Source organism: Amblyomma americanum, chromosome 2, assembly GCF_052857255.1.
Source record: "Amblyomma americanum isolate KBUSLIRL-KWMA chromosome 2, ASM5285725v1, whole genome shotgun sequence".
In the NCBI taxonomy this organism is placed as follows: Eukaryota; Metazoa; Arthropoda; class Arachnida; order Ixodida; family Ixodidae; genus Amblyomma; species Amblyomma americanum.
In genome coordinates this window covers 218,758,603-218,780,731 of record NC_135498.1, presented here as the reverse complement: position 1 = coordinate 218,780,731, position 22,129 = coordinate 218,758,603, and the positions used below count along the sequence as shown (strand labels likewise).

Sequence of the window (22,129 nt, the reverse complement as noted above, 5' to 3'; positions counted from 1 at the left end):
CCAATGTACTGCGTACTGCACACACTGCATCCTAGGAGGTATATTACGTTGCAGAAATCCCAATCAGAGTTGTCATTAATTTTCCATTTGAATCCTGAAGCTGTGCTTATTTCACAGCTTGATGTTTGTAATGTGTTTGCAGACCTGGAATCTACTTTTTCCACAAGGTCGACACCCCAAAACCGGCTCTTTATGTGACTGAGTGTATTAGAATGTTTCGAATGTTTTTCGGTCGTCTGTAGACTGCATGAGGGAGAGCAGTGAAAATTTTGGCGAGGCGCTAGCTCGCTTTGTTTGAGAATGTTGAAATGTTTTTTTGAAGATTTTGTTTACGTACGTTAGGCGGCTGGGTTACTGGTGAAGGGAAGTACGAGATTTGCCTGATGGTCTGTTTGCTCGCTGTATCGACGTCACTCCAGTATTTGCTCTCGGTTGGGTTTAGATGTCCTTTGAATGGCATCGTCGGCAATGGCGACGGGTATCGCTGCTTAATGAGGACTTCTTGACCCCAAGGGCGCTCCTTTTCAGCACCACTCCGCCGTCGCCCGCCTCCGATTGAACAGGCGGGGGGTTCAAAGGGGAGCTGCCGCGGAGAGGCCGGGCAGCTCGTCCTAATGACAGCGCAGAACATGCGTCACTGACAGCCCCCTTCCTTTCGCCGTCTTGTCCATCGTGCGTCGCGCCGAGCCCGACAAAGGAAAGGCCGTCACCCCGCCCCCCCCTTCTGAATCGGGGGGCGGGGGGGGGGGGGGGCGGAAATTCCGCAAATAGTTTCCCAGAGGCATCCTTTTTTTTCATGGGGTCAAGGAAGGTGGCCCAAACAGTGCGAGGCAACGTTCTCGGTTCATTCTAGAGAAGCAAGCTTGCACTGCAAAATTAAACCTTGTCTTTCTCTTCCAAATGCAATTAACTAGGAGTCCTGTCCAACCATTCCAGCTTGTTATGTGGGCACCCCCAACCATTTTTTATTTCCGTGTAACTCGCAGCCCTTCTTCACCTTGGTCATTGTAGCCGCTATTGTTTCTCAAGTACCATGCAACATCTTGTTATTAGCAGTTGCTAATTCAAGCCTTCTGCAGGGTTTGAAGGACCTTTTTAATTGGAAATGAGAACATGTGCACAGGGTGGAAAGCGCGTGATCTGCCAGGAAACACTAAAGCGGCCCCGAGAAGGGAGCTTTATTAAGGATGACAGCCATCTTGGGCCTCTCCACTTGGCAACGACGACAAAGCGTGTGCGGTCCCTATGGTTAGGCCCCAGCTGTGGAAGCCATCCTTGGACACGACCATGACCTTCGACATCTGATGTTTTTATTTAAAAACACAGGGACCAAAGTCGTGCTGTATGCAGTGCAATCGCCATGTGGTTCCATAATCATCCACCTAGCCCGGCTCTTTGGACGGATTCAGGAAACGACTGAAAAGAACAAAAGTAACGAGCAAACAAAGGTGCGCTGCATAAAAGTTAGAACGTAAAGAGACGAAGACACGCTGCGCTAATGCTGTAGCGAGGTCTAACATGTAAAATTTCGCGGCTGGCGTCGATTTCTACAAAGCGCGAGTAGTGCCTACGGAAATAAACAAAGGCGCACTGGAAATGGGTAAGTCTGTATACAAGCACGAGTTTTTGTCTCTACCAGCGATTTACTAGCTCACACCGCGCGATTTTGATGTCTGGCGTCGATTTCGACAGAGAGGGAATACGGGCACGAAACGGGACGCTCGCGATCTGCCAGGAAACAATGAGGTGGCCCTAAAAAGGGCCGTTTGCAGGAGCACTTCAACCGCGACCTGCAGCGGCGTGGCGGCGCGGTGAGCAGTAGGCCCAGCAGTGGTCCGTCTTGTGCCCTTTGGCTCCGCACCGACGACACCGGTGCACGACGTACACCTCTCCTGGTCTTGCCCTTGAAGCCGACGCTATCCCTGGTCCGTAGATCTTGACGAGGGCCGCGACGATAATCTTTGACATCTGGTCGATGCCCCGGTCTCTCGCCACGTGATATCGGTCTGCGGCAAACAAGGACAGCATCGGCTTGCCAGAAGCATCCAAGAAACGATGCTGCAAAAAAAGTTACGTTACAAGCGCCGCAATTTGGTGAGTTCTGCTCGAGAAAACTTGCGAAAATGTTGTTCAACCCTTACCTCGGGGTTGAGAATGTGCACGCCCGACAAGCGCTTCAGCGTGGCTGACAGACGGCGGTTCAGCTGGTGACGCCGGCGGTCCTCAAATTGCGCCTTACGTGGCTCATCGAAATGGCGTGGCAAGACTTTGAAGACCAGCACGACACTGGCCACGTTCTCTTGGAATGCGCAAGACATGTAGGTAAGCGGTACAGCACTTCATGAAGCGAAATTTGAGATAAAATGCCTACCTTTATGTGGCTGGAAGCGAAATTTGAGATAAAATGCGTACCTTTATGTGGCTGGCGATTTCTCGCGGGTCATCCCCTCTGTCGAGATCGTTGCCGCCAACATATAGGACAACAAAATCGAGGCGTGCCGAAAGCATGTCTCTCGAATCATTTCAGCTAGGCTGATTGCGTCGTGGCCGCTAAAGCTGAAAGTGCATGTTCTCACTAGCGGCGAAGGCCGTAAGCGAGAACTGCACAGAAATTTCAGCTGGCTGTCGCCGACGAGCGCACCACGCAAAAAAGCCATACCTGGACAGCTCCCGAAACGCGCCCGCCGCCGCCTAGGTTCACGAAGCGAATGCCCGCGCACCACGCAAGCACGGCAGACGGCCGGACCTAGCGATTCCCTAGGCCGTCTAGGGACAGGTTGAGAGAGGCGCGGCGACCCCACATCCGGTTGAGAACGAAGGAGAAGCAGAAAAACGTCACGGAGAAGCGCATCCCATCGACCAATCAGCGTTTCCAGCCCACCTGCACCCAAACGCTTCTCGGCGGACGGCCGGCCAGCCCTAGCGATTCCCTAAACAAGCGATTGCGGGTCGGTGGGCTGGAAACGCTGATTGGTCAAAAAAAATGTGACGTCACGTTTTTAACGTCATAATCACTTAACTTTTAATGGCGTCATTTCCGGTTAGAGACAGACACATTTTCCCTAGAGTTTTCTCGGAATTCCCCAGGTTTTTGACAGCGCGCGCGGGATTAAAAAAGCGCATCTGATGCGCTGCGCTTTCACACTGCATGCGCACTTCTGAACAGAATGGCGTCAGTGTTTCCAAACCAGAGTGAACGTCAACCTGAGCACGGTGACCATTATTTGCATCACGACAATCATGGTCGACGTTGCGGCGTCTGCGACAAAGTCTTCACTCAGCGGAAGAACATGCTGCAGCATGTGAGGATTGTCCACAAGTTGGAGGCAAAAGGAGCTTTTCTTCACTGCGGCCAATGCAGCAGCCAGCTATCAACGCTCGAAAATTTGGTTCATCACTGCAACGTGGTGCACAAATTTCCAGCCGAAAATCTGCAACTGTCCTAGGGGAACGACAAAGGTAATGAGACATGTATGCAACGCGACGTGCATGAATTTGCCTGCAATGCCTCTTTGGCCCTTTTTTGTTTTTGCTTTAATGTTTTTTGCAAGTTTGTGCGAATGCATATATAGTATTGTGCATTTTTATCGTGAAGACTCAAAAATTTCCCGGCCTCAGCCGCTGGCTCATTTGCGGTGAAACTGTACACAAAGCTAGCGAGCGCTCCCCTCACACAGTCTACAAACGACCGAAAAACATTTAATACACTCAAAAACAAATAACTGGTCAGTTTTGGGGTGTTGACCCCATGAAAAAAGTAGACGCCAGGTCTGCAAACACATGCAAACATCAAGCTGTGCACAGCTTGAGGCTTCAAATGAAAAATAATGGCAAAGTTGATTGTGATTCCTGCAACGTAATACACCTCCTAGAATGCAGTGTGTGCAGTATGCACTACATTGGGCAGACCGTTAACCCTGCACGAATTCGCTTGAATAACCACCGCGCGCATATCTTATCCCTACCCAACCTTCCCTTGTCAAAACACATTAATGAGAAAAACCACCCATTTGATGCTTAACAGTCTTACAGGGTGGGTTCCACAACACCCGAGAAAGAGAGCAACGTACGCGAGTCGTACTTTATTCACAAATTTGAGACAATTCCTCACGGCATTAATGAAAGTCCAGGCGTATTGACCTTAGGAGCGCCGACTTGACCAACCTCGGTCGTTTCTCGCCAGCGGAATCTTTTTTCAAGCTTCGCCGCCCATCCGCTTACTCAAAGCTCTTTAACCCCCCCCCCCCCCCCCCCCAACCCCCGGCCCATCTTCCCAGTTCAACCACCTTGCCGAGCGGGGTGCAATTGAAGCACCCTTGACTAAATGCTCCCGCCATTCATATTTCCCCCCACACGATACTTTCCCGAACTCGGATGTTTTGCCGCTTTTTTCTTTTGTGTGTTTGTGTTTTCATGCGCAGTGCACATGTCTCTAGTTAAGCTAACTGCGCCGCTTTCCGCCTTGACTATGCGTGCCGATCGAAGAGGCTCGAGGGAAGTTCCCTGCCCTGTCTGCGTTTGATTCTGTTTATTTGTTTACTCGTTATGGCCAGCGGCACCCGAGTACGTGCATCTATAATTCTTATCTGTTCCGCGAATCCGACGCCGTCTGATTCTGCTCTGTAGTCGCCGCCGCTGTGCCTTGAGAGGTGCCTTTTCTCCCCTCCCGCTCCTTTTCCTTTCTCTTCTTTTTCTGCCCGCTGCCCGCGGCTGCTTGGTAGACAGGGCCGGAAGCGGGAGGGGAGGGGAGGAGAGGTAGAAGATGACGTTGGTAAAATTGACGCGGTCGTCCCAGTTTTTGTGGCGGCTCACCCGTTCGTATGATTCCAGCCAATCTTCCACGTCCTGGTCGCTATGGCCGCTGAAGATAGCGGGGTCGCGCTGCCGGACGGCACCGGAGCAGATGACTGGCTGCGACGTGGCGGCGGGCTGTTGACTGGCCTTAGTAGTGGACATCGGGATGGTGCGGCTGCGAAGGTCCACGTTGATGGGGAAAAGGGGAACACAGCAACCTCCACTAAATGTAGAGCGGTTTATTGGCACGATGGAAGCGCCGGGTACGAAGACCTTGGCACAGGGAATCTACGAGGCAGAGAGCCGAGAGACCAGACACAAGCGGCAGTGCTCCATCCAGCACGAGCATCCAACCGGCGGCGCGAGCGCTTCGTCGTCGTTGGCTTCGGGGCTGGTTCATCTTCTTCATTCCATTATTATTATTATTATTATTATTATTATTATTATTATTATTATTATTATTATTATTATTATTATTATTATTATTATTATTATAAACGTGTTTATTTCGGTTCATGGAATACAGAAACCGAGGACATGCAGGCTAAAGTTGTTGCAAACACCTGACAAAGGCCTGTAGTCCTGGACAATGACAGTCAGCGGCAAAAGCCGCCGCGGTGGCTGAGTGGTTACGGCGCTCGGCTGCCGGCTCGAAAGACGCGGGTTCGATCCCGGCCGCGGCGGTCGAATTTCGATGGAGGCGAAATTCTAGAGGCCCGTGTACTGTGCGATGTCAGTGCACAAAGAACCCCAGGTGGTCGAAATTTCTGGAGCCCTTCACTACGGCGTCTCCCATAGCCTGAGTCGCTTTGGGACGTTAAACCCCCATAAACCAAACCAATTAGCGGCAAACAGCAACAGTTGTAGAACGTTTGCGCAGAAGCCTTCACAATCAGAACAAAGCCTAGGAGGCAAGTTAAAAGTAGAATACATTTGCATGAAGGAAAAAAGTATAAGGCATAAGATTGAAAGTACACTAGAAAACAAAAGGGTGGAATCTGTGTAGTTCACCTATGAAGCCAGCATTGCATGAACTTGGTTTTTAAAAGTGTTTCGTGTGCGGTTTTCAAGTGCTCAATCTAGAATTCCGCGGCAAGTGTTTAATAAATTTGGTATCTGATTGTTTAACTTCTGAAAACCATAATTTGTACGGGGCTCATAGGCATGGTAATTGTGTCGTCGGAAATTATACGCTGAGCTTGAGATCAGATATTGTTGCTCGAAATCGTGTTTATTTACTGTAACGAGACTCTTAATATACATTGCCTGTTTCTTCTTGTAACTTTGTTGTACGGTTAACAATTTATACCTGGAGAAAAAATCGGATGTGCACTTACAGAAGGGTAGGTTTGCAATGCCATGAAAGGCTCGCCTGTGCAAAGTGAAATTTTTTTTCAGGGTTGAGGTGGTCGTTGTACTCCATGCAAGTAAACGATATTATATGTACGAATGAAAAGGGGAATAATAAATTTGTAACTTTACCTTCTGTGGTAGGAGGTTTCTAAAGTTGTTTAGTGCGCCTACAAATCGGGCTGTCTTTGGACGAATATATTCCATGTGAGTTGTCCAAAGAAGGTTCTCCTCAAACATGACGCCTACGAATTTTATTGATGTTTCTTGAGTAAGACGACTATATTCAAATGTGATGAAGTTGTTGCTATCTACTTTCACGTTGTTTTTTTTTTTGCTCCAAATAGGATGTACTTTGTTTTAGCCACGTTTAATGTTAGTTCATGGCGGAAAATCTTCAATTTCTTTTGATTTAAGCCAGAATGACAGTTCTTGTAACCATGCGTTCGCCGTTTCCTGTATGACCTGCAAGTTCTGCCCAGCAAAGAATACGTTAGTGTCGTCTGCATAAATTATGATGTTCTTGGTATGAGGTAGGTTAACTACGTCATTTATGTAAAACAGGAACAGAACTGGTCCCAGAATAGTCTCTTGGGACACAAGTGGTGACAAGACCCATGTGCGAACTTGCATTGTTGACTTTAGTGAACTGACACCGGTCGCTTAGGTAGCTTTGGAAAAGTTCTAGTGCAATTCCTCTTATTCCGCAGGAATTTGTTTTCCTAAGTAATATATTTTGATTTACAGAGACTTAGACTTTACGCAGATCTAAAAATATGCCTAGTGTTATAAGCTCATTTCCCATGTTCTCAATAATTCTCTCTTTTATTTCCAATAGTGCAGACTCAGTTCGGTTTTTCTAGAAACCATATTGTTGTTTTACAGTTATTTCATTTCTACTAAGGTAATCATACAAATGGCTAATTATTATATTTGCAGCCACATTTGAGAATGCTGTCAAGATGTAAATCGGTCTGTAATTGGTCAGATCATTTACATCACCTCCTTTATGCACAATGGTAACACGAGAAATTTTCGTTTTGTCGGAGAAGCAGCCTGTAGTAAGCATGCAGTTAAATATATAAACTAACGGTTTAGCGATAATGTCAGCTATCGATTTAATTGGTCTTGTTGAGACATTGTTTACGTCAGGGCACTACCATCACGAAGAAAGGTGATGATGTTAATTACCTCGCTCTCACTAGAAGGAAAAAAATGAAATCAGCGGATGTGCTGCCTAAGTAGGTTGTCGGGTCCCGGTGATTATCTCTTATATGTGAAGGTTTACCAGAAGCAACAATGTAGTTATTCAAATTATTTGCGAAATCTATGCCGCTATATACATTATTGTCAATGTGAAGTTGAGGTGGCACATTGTTTCTCTTACGCCCAAGTAAATTATTTATTAAATGCCACGTATCAATTGAGCTCTTAGACTCAGCAAACATGTTTATGTAGTACTGTGCACGCGTCTTTTTGATATCAGCACCAAGTTTATTTCTAATTTTCTTAGATTCACGGAATAGCTCAGCATATTTTGTCCTTACAACGACCAAAAAAATCCTGTTTTTTTTTATTCTCTTATCCAAGGTAATACTAATCCATAGTTTTTCTACATCTCTTGCTTTTCCGGAAACAACATTCGGGAAACGCTTGCTTATAGAGTCTGTTTATAAGTTCCATAAATACATCAAATGATTTATTCGCGCCTGCCTCTTTTATTATTTAATCTCAACTCGTATTGATGGCAAGATAGCGAAAGTGGGCTAAATTTTCATCACCAATTCTCCTGTATGCGATCTGTCGATTTTCATAATAAGGCCGCTTGTTTGGTTTGGAGGAGTAAAGTAAAAATAGGCATGTTGTCACTTAATCCAAGTGTTAAAACACCAGAAAAGAGTGTCTGCTTTTGTCATTCGTGAAACACGCGTCTATCAAACTGCTAGAACAATCTGTGAGTCCTGTAAGAGGTTCAATTAGATTCTAAAAGTTATGGCAATGCCCTGCTAAAACGTCAGTCGTGGTTGTGTCGTCAAACAATTTTCAAATTAATGTTCATGCCCCCTAAGAGCGCGGCATTCAGGTTGTTAAGTGACACATCATCAATGATTTCATCGAGGTAGGCAGTGAACTGAGAAACATTGCCAGAAGGTGGACGATAAGCAATAATGACAAGTATACCGCGGCAGCTTACAGTTAGCACCTCGAAATCGCTGTTAATGAGAGAATATTATAGAACTTTGGGGTATGTAATGTTACTCTTCAGAAACAATGACACACCACCTCCACGTTTCCCTCTTCGAAACCGAGATAAGCTGCTGTAATTTTCAATGCGTGGCACCTCCGATTCATGCGTAAACCACGTCTCAGTAAAGGCCAGAGCATCGAACTGAACGAAAAGTTCATCCAGATAAAGAGATATTTCATCCAACTTTTTCGGAAGCTTCGGGCATTTAAATGAAAAACTGACAAGAAACTAACGTTAGGCTGCAGACATTCTTTCACTCTCTTGATAAAGGATCCCGTGTCAATGTGCATTGTCATGCTAGGCCAAAGGATTAGCTTGCGAACAGGCTACAGAATATTATCAAGGTTCCTTTCATCCTTTACGACGATAACATGATCACCACGCTTCTTTTGCGTGAATACCCTTCAGTTTTTCGGCCAAGTAAACTGGCAGCCAAGATTCCTTGCCTTTGTGCCGTAGAGCCAAAGGAGTCGCCGATTGACAGCTGCCAAGTTATCATAGAAGCGATTATCGCTGTCATTTTCCGTGATTTCTTTGCCTTTAGCGTGTCATTGCTCTTTGGTTTTCCGGTTAGTGAAGCGAATGAGAATGAGAATGGGCGGATGCATATCAGCCCTCGTAGGAAGCCGATGAACGCCTTCAACGTCAGTGTCACAAAGAGGGCCTAAAACATAAGGCGCAGCTAGCTCATCGACCATAGTCATCAAATTTTGCTTATCTTTCTGCTCAACACCGTGTATCACCATCACGGGTCGGGTGAGAGGGTACTTTCGTCGCTGACAATCTCGACAGGTCATTAAATAATGTGCGACTTCGGCAGACAGTCGGCCCAGTCACTTTTCTTGAATGCAGCGTAGGGTGCGAGTAAACCCAAGATGTCCAGCTGTCGGCTCGTCGTGTGTAGCCTGTAGAACTTCATTGCGGAGACAAGCAGGTACAACAAAGAGGTAGGCTGTTTTGCTCGTAGTGAAGTTCTTCATGAGGGCTTCATTCTGCACCTAGAAGGAAGACAGTCCTCACTTGAATGAGGCGTGGGGTGAAGAAACTTTGCCTTCCAAGTATTCGGTGAGGCGTTTTAGGTCAAGGTCTGAGCGTTGCTGCTGGGCAAACGAGTGGGGGCTGATGGGCCCCAGGAAGGCATCCTCATCATCCACCGGCGGCGGTGCATCTACAGGGGCTCGTGAGAGGCAATCGGCGTCAGAGTGCTTTTGTCCGGACTAGTAAAAGACGGTGACGTCAAACTCCTGGAGGCGCAGACTCCATCGAGCGAGGCGGCCAGAGGGGTCCTTCAAATTCGCAAGCCCAGCACTGCGCGTGGTGATCGCTAACCACCGTGAACGGTCGTCCGTACAGGTGGCAGCGGAATTTCGGCGTAGCCCAGATGACGAAAAGGCACTCCTTCTCAGTTTTTGAATAGCTAGCCTCGGCCTTGGAAAGGGGACGGCTACCGTATGCGATGATTTTCTCTAGCCCGTCGCTTTTTTGAACCGGGAGGGCGCCTAGGCCCACGCTGCTTGCATCGGTATGAGCTTCAGTATCAGCATTTTCATCAAAATGTGCAAGGATCGGTGGGGGCTGTAAACGACGTTGAAGGTCTTTGAAGGCTAATGCTTGCGGCGCTTCCCATTGAAATTGCACGTCTGTCTTCGTCAGTTGGGTCAGTGGCGCAGCGATGCGCGAAAAGTTTTTCGCAAATCGTCGGTAATATGCGCACAGTCCGCTGAATCTGCGCATGCTTTCTTATCGGCCGGCGGTGGAAACTGTTCAATGGCAGCGTTTTTCTGCGGGTCTGAGCGTACTCCCTGCTTGCTATAACGATGTGGCCTAGAACAGAATACCCGCCGCTGTCGGCCGTGCTCAATTTAAAGCTGATAGCGAACTTTCGAGATAAAGCGTGCAAAGTTACTAGAACATTCAGGAGCAACGTCGAATCAGCTCTGCCTGACTGCAATCACTCGACTAAAATCTAGTCGCGTCTTGCATCGCAAACAAAGCGATAAAGCGGTGTGGCCGCAGCTTTGAAGAATAAACAAACAAGCAAAGCAAAGATACGCAGTAATATGCATGCCGACTGCGGTACATCCACAGACCAAGCCACAGTACAAGACCAAAGTACACTTGGTACAGTGACCATCATCATCAGCGTGACTACGCCCACTGCAGGGCAAATGCCTCTCCCATTTATTTCCGATTAACTCTGTCCTTTGCCAGCTGCGCCCACGGTATCCCCGCAAGATTCTTAATCTCTTTCACCGGATGGATGAATGGAAGGTAGGAGCGTCTCCTTTGAAACGGGGCGAATGCAGTTGCCACCATGCTCAGCTTTTTTCCTTTATTTTTTTTAACTGTGTTGTAAGTTAATAAAACTCGCCTATTTCTTTAAATGCGCCTTTTTAGGCTTCTAACTTTATGTCACCTCCCTGCTTTTGAGCCACCAGTCATACAATCGCTTTTTGCTAATTTCCACCGCCGAATTACTTACATGACCGTAGTTATCTCTAAACCCTAGGGCCTCAACGAGAGTGACTGCGCCTGCATCGACATCGGAATGGATGATTTCACATTTGAAGATGAGGTGTTCTATTCTTTCTGCAGATTTACCACGCACAGCATGTGTGTCGTCTTCGTTAAATTTCCTTTTGCAGCTGCGCGTTCTATGACGCCCTGATCTAGCTTCAAAGAGGAGGACATTGCCTCTTGAGTTATCATGAAACGCTTCCCTCATGATCTGCCTTTTCCAGTATCGATATAGTTCTACACTGCGCTTGTCTTCCATTGTATTTATTCTATTTTTACCTCCAGCGTTTTTAACCTGTCGTTTACTGCTCTTTCTTTCTCCGCCCTCGTGTCTGGCATAAATACTGGTTAGCTTCCTAGTTCATTTCCGCCATTTTGAGTCAACGCTGTTTCTGTATAGGTATTTAAATAGCTTAGGTGCCCACCTGTTATCGTCCAATTTATCGTTATCGTTCTAACTTTTTATAATCCCATTTTTCCATGGAACGTGTCTCTATTGCTTCCTCTATGCAGTCCGCTATTTGCGCTATTTCTTCGTCATTTAATTTTGCGTACTCTTTTTGACTCCCCTTCATTTCTCTTTTGAGCAGGGCTCCAAACTGTAGACTAATACGCTTATGATCACTACCGAGGCTGTACTTCCCCTCTTCGTCTATTTCCATTATTGCGAGCTTGCTTACATTCCCTGTGACACTAAGCAGTATTCAACGGTCGTTTGCGTGTAACAGGATTCCTACGTGATTTGTCTCTCACACTTAGTTTCTCTATTTACAATAACTATGTTTTTTCGCTCACAGAAGTCTGTCATCAACTTCCCGCTACGCTTTGTGTATCCATCCAGATCCTCGATGTGGCCATTCATATCACCGAGCAGAATAATATCGGCACTTTCTCCACACTGGCTTATATCGTCATTGACACAATTAGATCCTTGTTCTCTTGTCTGCATTTGTCACCTGTCCCTAAATAAGATACTCCTAGCCATGCCCTTTTACCGGCAATTGTACCTGATACCCAGACGTGTTCTTTGCAAGTTGACTTTATCCTTTGTCAATTTATTCCTTGATGTATCAGCATAGCTACTTCTCCTCCCTTCCTCTCTGTTGTTGTTCTGTTGCTCCCTTCCCAGTCGTAACCGTCGATAAACGGTGGATATTCTAGATCCCCGCGATGTGTGTCGCATAGCGCGTATACACCTACTTCTTCGTCCTTTAACTGGCGTTCTATTTCTAACCACTTCGCTCTCTTTCTGCCGCCTTGCTTGTTTATGCACCTGATCCTGGTGTTAAATTTCTTTTTAGAATTTTTCTTCCTGGACTTCCTAGCGGTCATTTTGTTGGGCACAGCCACCATTGTTACACTTTCACCTTCGCTTCTACCTACCCCTACGCTCTGAGCCGCAATGGACCCCATAAAAAAGCTGCTGCCCGGCCTTCCAGACTGTCACGGATCTCTCCGGAGAACACTCGGACTGAAAGAATGGACTAGGCGACGGGTGTACCCACACAAACGCACATTTAATACACCCTACGTGACACATACACTAGAACACAAAACTAAAACAAAACACCAATACTATAAATACACACGACTCGGGCACACTGCTACTAGCGTCTACTACTAGAGTTCTACTATTAGCAGTCGGCGTTCGTGCTCACGGCTGGTTCGGTGTGGCTGCGGCGTTGTATGGATACCGTAGCCGGCGTCGAGGCGGCGTTCGACGTGCTTGGGCTGGCGTCGCTGGCGGCGTTCGACGCGCTTTGGCTGGCGTCGCTGGCTGCGTCGTACAAGCTCCAGGTCCGAGCACCCGTGGAGGTGATGCCGGTGTTGTTGGCGTGGGTGGCAACAGCGCTGGAGACACCCCTGGCCGTAGCAGGTGGTAGTGTCCTCTGTTGACTCCCCGGAACGGGCTCAGGCACGGCAGGCAGTCCACGATGCGATGTCGTAGAACGCGAGCTCACCGGAGCAGTAGCCGGCGTCGCTCTCTTCCAGCCGATGTGTCCCTGACCCGCCCGAGCCTCCGCTTCTCTGCTGTTCCCCCCCCCCCAGGCCTCGCTCTCCCTCGCCCTTTTATAGCCTCGGTGTTAGTCCACGTAAGCCTTTCGTCGCCGTCTTCTCTTCACCAATCATCTCTCTCCACCTCAACGAATGCTTCTTCTTCCTCTTCTTTATTCTTCGGTTAATTCGCGTCGTCTTCTTCACACCTTTTTCCTTTAAAATTTAATTTAGGCTCCTTAATATATGTGACAAGGGCACCCTCTCTCAAGAGTTTTTCCATGAAAAACTGCTCCCGTCATACTCATCTTCAAGCCATCCAGCCAATCGACTATCTTCTGTGGTGATTCTGGACCCAGCACACAACACACCGCAGAGGTCCAGCACACACCAAACGCACACCATGAACAGGGCACACCAAATTGCGTGTTCAGAACACTAACATACCACTGCCACTGTCCGTACAGAGTCATTAATAAACATGTTCGTGTTCACAACACACTCCCTTATGTGATCACAACACCAAAAACAGCAACAACAAGATAAATCCCAAAGATACATTAACACAACAACAACAAGGTGCATCCCTGAGATACCTAGAGCTGTTCAGTTGGCTCTACTCAGGAAGTCCGCTCCAACGTTATCTTCTGTCTTCACTGAAATTTGGGGTTTACTAATACCTTATCCCACCCCCCACAGTATCAATAGTCCCTCTTTGAAACGGTAGGTCGATGGCTGGAATCTTGCCCAGAGGTACGGGACCAACTCTTACCTTCGGAGCTGTGCGCTGGCACACATCACGTGAGCGAACAAAGCGCTTAATGTCACTCTGAACACCCGGCCGAAAGAACTCATCGGTGATTCTAGACACCGTTTTTTGAACACCCTGGTGTCCAGCCATAATGGCGTCATGTCCTAAGCGTAGCACGGTCTCTCGCATATCTCTTGGCAACACCAGCTGTTGGCCCCGCCTTCCTGAACTAAATATGCATTCCCTGTGCAGAAGACCATTTACCAATTGATACTCGAGTGACGTCCGACTTTTCTTTCTTTTCACTCTTTCCCCGACTCTTTCGAAGCAAGTCTTCAAGCTCGGGTCTTCCTTTTGCCTAATTGCAATTTCGCCCGGTGTTACGCTCAGGCACATCGTAACAGGAGCAGAGAGCGGACGCTGCGTTGCTCGGGCTGTCGCTTGAGCTTTTGTCTCTACTGCCGACGAAAAACTGACTGCACCCCTCTGAGCTGTCAGGGGCCTTCCCTCCTTTGGATGTTCTTCAACGCAGAGCATCCTCCACTCGGGATCGGGGTCCTCGACACTACTTGCACCCGTAATGTTTCCCAAGATGAGATCGTAGATGGGTTGGTCTACGCATTTTGCCACTACCTGCCCAGTATAATATGGCGTGGACACTAGAATCCTAGCTTCAGGAAGGTACCTTATTGTGCTGTATACCAGAGTGACGGCCGACGCTTCCCCTGTAAGATCCTCGTCCTTCACCAGGCTTCTACGAACCAAGACTGTGTTGGCTCCGCTGTCTCTAAGCACCAATATAGGACGGTCACCTATTTGCCCAACCACCACTGGCATTGCTGCTTCCGACTTAAGTGTTCCACTCACTGCCTCATTTCCAGCGGCGTTTGCTCTCATTTCAACTGTGGAACTTCGGTTGGCGTGACAAGTTCTACCCTAGAGTCGACAACGCATGCAGCTCGGTCCTGCGTTCTGTATCGGCACTCCTCCAGAGTATGACCCCTCCTCTTACAACCTTGACAAACAACCTGTGTTTTTTGGGCAGCACTACTAGTCCGACAGTCAGCTGCACGGTGTCCCACCTTGCCGCAGAGAAAACACCTTACTGGCGCCTTAGATGCACCGCTATATGATCTTCATTTTGCCGCATCTGTCTCTAAGGTCTTTTGGGTTTCCTCTTCTGCCTTACTCAAATTCCTTAACCCTTGAGCCTCGAGGAATTGGTCAGCAGTGTCGGCGAACTCTTCCAACGAACACAACTTTATTTCCTTCAGGAATAGCGCCAGCTTTGAGCTGCAACACGCTAAAAATTGCTCTGTGACCAGCTTGTCACGCACACCTTCAAAACTCTTTTCTGTGTTTGACATATCAACCCACTTATCAAAATAGTTGGTCAGCCTGCAGGAAAACTGGCGGTTTCCGAATCCTCAGGTTTTGCGGTGCGAAATCTCTCACGAAAACCCTCTGCCGTAAGCCTGAATCTTTGGAGGAGTGCCTTTTTGACTTTCTCGTAGTCCATGGAATCAGCAGCAGGCATCCTTCCAAAAACATTCAGCGCCTCTCCGACTAAACACATGCTCAATGCCGTGGCCCATTCACAGCGCTCCAAGATTTGCCCCAAAGTATCCGCTCGGATCGTTGCAGATATGCGTCCAGATCATCTCTTTTGTCATCGAAGGGAGCCATCAGCTTCCTTGGGCAAACTGGCTGGTCTAGGAGATTCTGTACCCGCTAAGGAACGCTGATCATTGTCCGTGATCTCCTCATATCCTCCCGCGACATTCGCCTGTTTCCACAAAATAAACTTCTCCCGTTCTGTCCTTCTTTTCTCCTGTTCTGCCTCGCGGGCTCTTCTAGATTCGCGCTCTTCTGCCTTGCGAGATCTTTTCGCCTCGCGCTCTTCTGCATCACGAGCTTTTTTCTGTTCTCGCTCTTCCGCCTCGCGCTCTTCTGCTTCGCGAGGGTCTGCGCGTGTTTGCGCCCTTTCCTCTCTCTCTGCCTATCTGCCTCCTCTCTCTGCCTCCTCGTCATAGAGACGCATCGCCTCTTCTTTGCTTAACCCATGCTTGAGCGCTAGTTCTAACGTTTTTGCCAAATTCATACTTTCTGCCGTCGAGAGATCGGAAAAATCCTAGATAAAGCAAAAAGAAAAAAAAGGAAATGAATCCTGGCATAGGCTCGCCACTTATCTTTGTCACGGATCTCTCCGGAGAACACTCGGACTGAAAGAATGGACTAGGCGACGGGTGTACCAACACAAACGCACATTTAATACACCCTACGTGACACATGCACTAGAACACAAAACTAACAAAACACAAATACTATAAATACACACGACCCGGGCACACTGCTACTAGCGTCTACTACTACTGTTCTACTATTAACGGTCGGCGTTCGTGCTCACGGTTGGTTAGGTGTGGCTGCGGCGTTGTATGGATCCCATAGCCGGCGTCGAGACGGCGTTCGCCGTGCTTGGGCTGGCGTCGCTGGCGGCGTTCGACGCGCTTGGGCTGGCGTCGGTGGCTGCGTCGTACAAGCTCCAGGTCCAAGCGCCCGTGGAGGTGATGCCGGTGTTGTTGGCGTGGGTGGCAACAGCGCTGGAGACACCCCTGGCCGTAGCAGGTGGTAGCGTCCTCTGTTGGCTCCCCGGAACGGGCTCAAGCACGGCAGGAAGTCCACGATGCGATGTCGTAGAACGCGAGCTCACCGGATGAGCAGCCGGCGTCGCTCACTTCCAGCCGATGTGTCCTTGACCCGCCGGAGCCTCCGCTTCTCGTTTCCCCCCGGGTCTCGCTCTCACTCGCCCTTTCATAGCCTCGGTGTTAGTCCACGTATGCCTTGTCGTCGCCGTCTTCTCTTCTCCACCAACCATCTCTCTCCACATCAACGAATTCTCCTTCTTCCTCTCCTTTATTCTTCGGTTAATTCGCGTCGTCTTCTTCACACCTTCTCCTTTAAAATTTAATTTAGGCTCCTTAATATATGTGACACAGGCAGCAGCCGATCTCTACTCGTAGCCTTCCACTGAAATGGATGCCATCTCGTGTAAAGCCTCTGCCAAAGCCTGCTCTATGCACTTCCCAGTTTGTCTGCCACTTAAAAGCCTTTCTCATGGCTTAACTTCCTTAGTCTCGACTAACAGCCACAACGTCCTTGGCAATTTCGCCGTTCCGTCCTTGCACCTTAGGCACTATGCACACCACGATCTGCACTTGCTGTGCTATCGCCCTTATATCGTCAACTCCTTCCGCTAATCTCTCCACTACTTTTCTGGGGTAGTCATTCACGACGTCATTTAGCTCCGCCACTACCACTACCAAATTGCGCTGTGCAACACTCTCAGAAAGTTATCTTTTTGTCTCTCTCAGCACCGCGTCCAGTGTCTTGCCTGGGAATGCCCCAAATACTACCCGCTTATCACTGTGATGACCCCCATAATGCGCAGGTCCACACGGGACGGAGAGGCAAAGAGACACCGTATGGCTCAGTTTAAACAAACAGGTATATTCAATAATTACACATGATTAAGATTATACATCAGAGGCTGGGGCGTCCGAGCTTACGTGCCGACGACTTCATGGGGGCGATGGAGTGGCTCCGGAGTTGGGCTCGAGCGGTTGCTGGCAGAAGCTGCACGCCGTCGGGCTTCGGCGCTGAAGGCCCTCTTGGCGAACGATGTCGTCCTGAGCGTGTATGCAGTAGAATTTCAGTAGTCGTCCGTTTCTTCGAGGATGGTTCACAAACCCTTCCTCTAGTGTCGTTCGGCTTGGAAGATGAACAGGAGGCGAGCTTGTAGATGATGACAGCAGAGCATAATTTTACAACATACATATACAGAGAGTTAAACTGGAAAAAGCAGAACTGAATTTACAAAAGAAAAAACTTTGCACTACTTTACTCATCGACCGGGCAGGTTAGTGCCTAAGTAGCATCACATTACATGCTAAGCATGGAGCCCCAGCTCAGACTGGACTGCATCCGTTTACATGCGCTTTTAAGCATTTGATTAACAAAGGACTAAGGGCGGTCATTTTCAGTGGCCCGCCCAAAGCATCAATTCTCCAATCAAAAATAACATGCGAGATGGGGACAACTCCTTGGGTTGGGCTTAGCCTCGAACCCAGAGTCTTGTTAACAACACAAACTAAATAAACAAAAAAAACGTCACCACTCTCTCTCAAGTGAGAGTATCCACAGGCTCTCCCTTCGGAGCTAATCCTTGCCTCAGGCATGCATACCGCCACCCACCATCGGTCCGCGTCGTTCGTCAGCAACAGAGGAGGGGGCGAAAGCGCCCTCGATGCTGCCGCGCTACCGACGGCGGGACACAGCTAATAATCATGAAGGGGTTCGTCTGTCGCTCCGGGAAACCAGATTAAGGGTCGCCCCTGTTTTCCCACATTCTTGGCGAGTCTTGCCTGTCCGCCATGACAGGTGTCCGTCACGGCCATCCTGGGAATGCGCTTTTGTGCGCTTTTGTTCACTTGCGCCTGTCTTTCCACATTCTTGGCGAGTACTGCCTGTCTGTCTGACAGGTGTCCGTCACGGCCCTTCTGGGAATGCGCTTTTGTTCACGAGGCACCGCGGGAAGCTGTGGGTGCCTTCCCGGCGATAGCCCACGTCGTAAGGGGGTGGGGGGTCCGTGCGTCAAGCGACAATTTTCGTTCCCGGTATGTACTCGGGGCTCTCGCTTATACTGGGGAGCGGTTTCCGCGTGTGCCGGCGTCCTGCTTTCTGCAAAGGTATGCAGCTGGAAAAGAGGGGCGGCCGTAAGCCCCAACTCGATGCACACACAAGGAATGTACCTCGTAGCACACAAGGAATGTCACACTCGCTCACCCTCCAGAAGAATGTTCTCCGAACATTTGAGTCCCTGCAGCTCCCCTTGTCTTTCTGAATCGCCTCGCACAGTGCGTCCGACAAAACACTTTTCGCTGCACTCAACACCACTGCACAACACCATATGCCTCCGCTGTCATAACTGGCGTCTCCAGGGGCAGCACTGATCTTCTTTTACAGATAAACATGAAACTCAGCACCCAAGCCTCTCTTTTCTAGTCCAAACTGGACGAAATAAATTTACCACAGTTATAAAGGAGCTCCCACTTCTAGCACGATCACGGCACAGACAAAAATAGATAACGAAAGGAAGTAGGGCAGGTTCTGCATGCGCTCCGCATGCTCTCCTGTGAAGGTGTTACTTAATGACAGAAAGGTTTAACTACCTACTCCGATAACTTAACACATAAGCACATAGCAATGTTATGAGCTGCGGCATTACACAATTCTAACCAGTTCACAACTCCGCTCTGTTTACGCCATTAGTCCGACTTAGCTTTCCGATTTCGCAGCGGATATCGGCCTTCATGAGTCATACTAAGTAAGTCTGTGACCCTTTGTCTGCTTTGGGACTCGCGAGGGCTCGTGGCAGGAGCCTCTCCTGGCGTTATCTGCGCGGCAACCTCGCGCGCTTCTTCTTCTAGCAATGCATGAAGTAAATCCGGTGGCATTCCTGCCGTCACCTCTGGCGCCTGCCGAACAAATGCAGAAGAGGGCGTTTCTTGCGAACTATCTGCGCGCTCCGCTTCACTTCTGTCCCCATCAAAATCCGCGCTTTCCCTTTCCTCATTTCGTGAATACTGAACCGGTGCCGACTTGAGGCGATTTGCGTGTATCCTTATCAAGCGCCGGTTCACGTCTCGGACTCTGAAGTTTACCGGAGAAAGCTTCTCGACAACCTCGCACGGTCCTCTCCACTTCGTCTGGAACTTACGAGCTAGCCCAATCTGCCTTTGGCAGTTTTCAATGTACACGCTGTCCCCCACATCAAACGGCGCGTCTCTAGCACTGCGATCGTGCACCTCCTTCCTGCGCTTCGCCGCTTTCTTTAAGGCCTCCTTTGCAATGTCCCTCGCCACTTGCAAGCGCGATTCTAGCTCCACCTTATAGTCGTCCAGTGAAGCGTATGGGACACGACGGGGGCCCTCTGGCACTTCACTAGGCTGGTCCGGGTCTCGGCCGTAGAGAAGAAAGAATGGCGATTCGCCCGTGCTCTCGTGTGCTGCGGAATTGTAGGCAAACATTGCATACGGGAGCCACAAGTCCCAGTCCCGCTGGTCGCGCGAAACAAAATGCGACAGGAACCCGGCCACGGTTTGGTTCAGTCGCTCCACCGCGCCGTTGCAAGCCGGATGGTACGGTGTTGTCTGCTTCTTAGCGATCTTAAGCAGCTCGCAAACTCTCCTCATTAGCTGCGACACGAAGTTCGTTCCCCGATCTGTCAAGAGTTGCCTCGGGGGTCCATGTCGGAGCACGATCTGTTCGACAAATGCTCTTGCAACCGTGTCTGCCTTCTGATCTGGGAGTGCTACCGCTTCCGCGTATTTTGAAAGGTGGTCGACAAATACTAAAATGTACTTGTTTCCGGAAGTGGTCGTGGGCAATGGGCCCATTATGTCCATACCTGTCCGCTCGAAGGGAGCCGAAACCTCAGGGAACGGCTGAATTGGAGCTGGTCTTCGTCCCTTGGGTGTTTTTCTTTCGAGACAGGAATGACACTTCGCACAGTAGTCTCTAACATCCTGTCGCATGCCACTCCAAAAGTACAAACGCTCCACACGCCTGCGTGTCTTCGCTACGCCAAAATGACCGGCGCATGGCGCATCGTGAAACGCGCGAAGAACCCTTTCTGTCCACGACCGAGGTATGACGACTCTCTCCCAAGCGGTTTTCTCTGGTCTCCCTTTCCTGGTTGGCCTCGTGCGCCGACACAGGGTGCCGTCTTTGCCAATGAAATAACCTAGCTGTTCGGGGTGAGACGATGCGCCCTCTAAGCTTTCGATTATTCGCTTCAGGTCAGGATCTTTGCACTGCTCTGTGCGTAATTCGGCGGGGTCGACTACGGGGACAAACTCATCTATAGCTGCCACGGCAGCTGTGCGGCTGAGTGCATCAGCATTCAGATGTGTCTTTCCTGACTTGTGCTCAACTTCAAAGCAGTATTCCTGCAGGTGTAGATTCCATCTAGCGAGTCGCGAGCTAGGGTCCCTGACACTCATCACCCATTTCAGAGGATGGCAGTCTGTGACTAGCTTGAATTTGCGGCCGTAAAGGTAGCATCTGAAGTGCTTTACTGCCCAGACAACGGCGAGGCACTCCCTTTCCGTAGCTCCGTACTTTTGCTCTGTGGGGCTCAGCTGTCGGCTAGCAAAAGCAACGGGATGTTCTTTGCCCTCGATAACCTGAGATAGCACGGCACCAACTGCGAACTTTGACGCATCTGTGGCCATAACGAAGGGCAAACTAAAATCCGGGTGGCGCAACAGCGGTGCACTCATTAGCTTCCTTTTCAGGGCCCCAAAAGCATTCTCCGCGTTTTCGTCCCAGCGAAAGGCGACATTTTTGGCTGTTAAGGCGGTGAGCGGCTTAGCGAGCTTGGCGAACTCCTCTATGTGCCTTCGGTAGCAACCGATCAGGCCGAGAAACTGCCGGACCTGGCGGACGCTAGTCGGGGATGGAAAATCCGAGACACACCTTAGTTTCTCAGGGTCCGGTCGCACGCCGTCAGCTGAAACAACGTGCCCGAGGTATTTCACCTCGTTTTTGAGGAATTGGCACTTAGAGGGCTTCAGCTTGAGACCCGCTCCTCTTAGTCGCACCAAAACCTGCTCAATATCGCGCAAATGGTTCTCAAAACTGTCACTGTATATGATAATGTCATCCATATACACGAAGCACAGCCTCCCCAGAAGACCTGCCAGGATAACATCAGCGGTTCTCTGCCAGACAGCAGGGCTGTTGGCCAGACCCATCGGCATTCTTTTCCATTCATAGTGCCCTGAGGGCGTGTTGAATGCCGTTTTCTCGGCATCTGCCGGATCCATTGCTATCTGCCAGAATCCCGCCGCCATGTCCACTACCGTGAAGTACCTGGCAGAGCCCAGCTGAGAAAGCGTCTCCAGTATATTGGGGATGGGGTATGGATCGATGCGAGTTACGGCATTTAGTTTGCGGTAGTCCACTACCAATCGATACGAGCCATCTGGCTTTTCCACCAATAGTGCTGGTGCTCCCCAGGGTGACTTTGAGTGTTCGACAATGCCGCGATCAATCAGGTCCTGCACCTGCCGCTCCATCTCCTCACGTTGGGAGTAAGGAATCCTGTACGCACGCTGGTAAACGGGCGATGAAGTGCCGGTTTCTATCCTGTGCTTTATAACGCCACAGCAGCCCAAATCCAGGTTGGACGCGGCGAATACCTCCGAGTAGTCGTTCAGCAAACCAGCCAGAGCCTCCCTCTCCCTGGATTTTACGTGAGAAAGATCGAACGACACCTTTGGAGCAGCCGAAGGACTAGCATGCTCTACAGTTGCGAGTACCGTATCGGTGGGCTCACGTTTCTCTATCGCAGAGGTGAAGAAGGCCAATGTTTTGTTCTTGGGAAGGCTCAGTGGCTGCTGGCTACAGTTAAC

At 49.4% G+C, this 22,129-nt stretch overlaps 1 protein-coding gene across 1 annotated transcript; it reads right to left on the bottom strand.

Annotated features, from left to right (window-relative positions):
* Nucleotides 1-1,253: 1,253 nt before the first annotated feature.
* Nucleotides 1,254-2,318, bottom strand: LOC144120372 (uncharacterized). Its single transcript, XM_077652729.1, has 2 exons — nucleotides 2,142-2,318; nucleotides 1,254-2,058 (listed from the first exon to the last, which is right to left on the bottom strand). The coding sequence occupies exons 1-2, from the start codon at nucleotides 2,316-2,318 to the stop codon at nucleotides 1,780-1,782; spliced, it is 456 nt and encodes a 151-aa protein (XP_077508855.1). The 3' UTR covers nucleotides 1,254-1,779.
* Nucleotides 2,319-22,129: the final 19,811 nt, after the last annotated feature.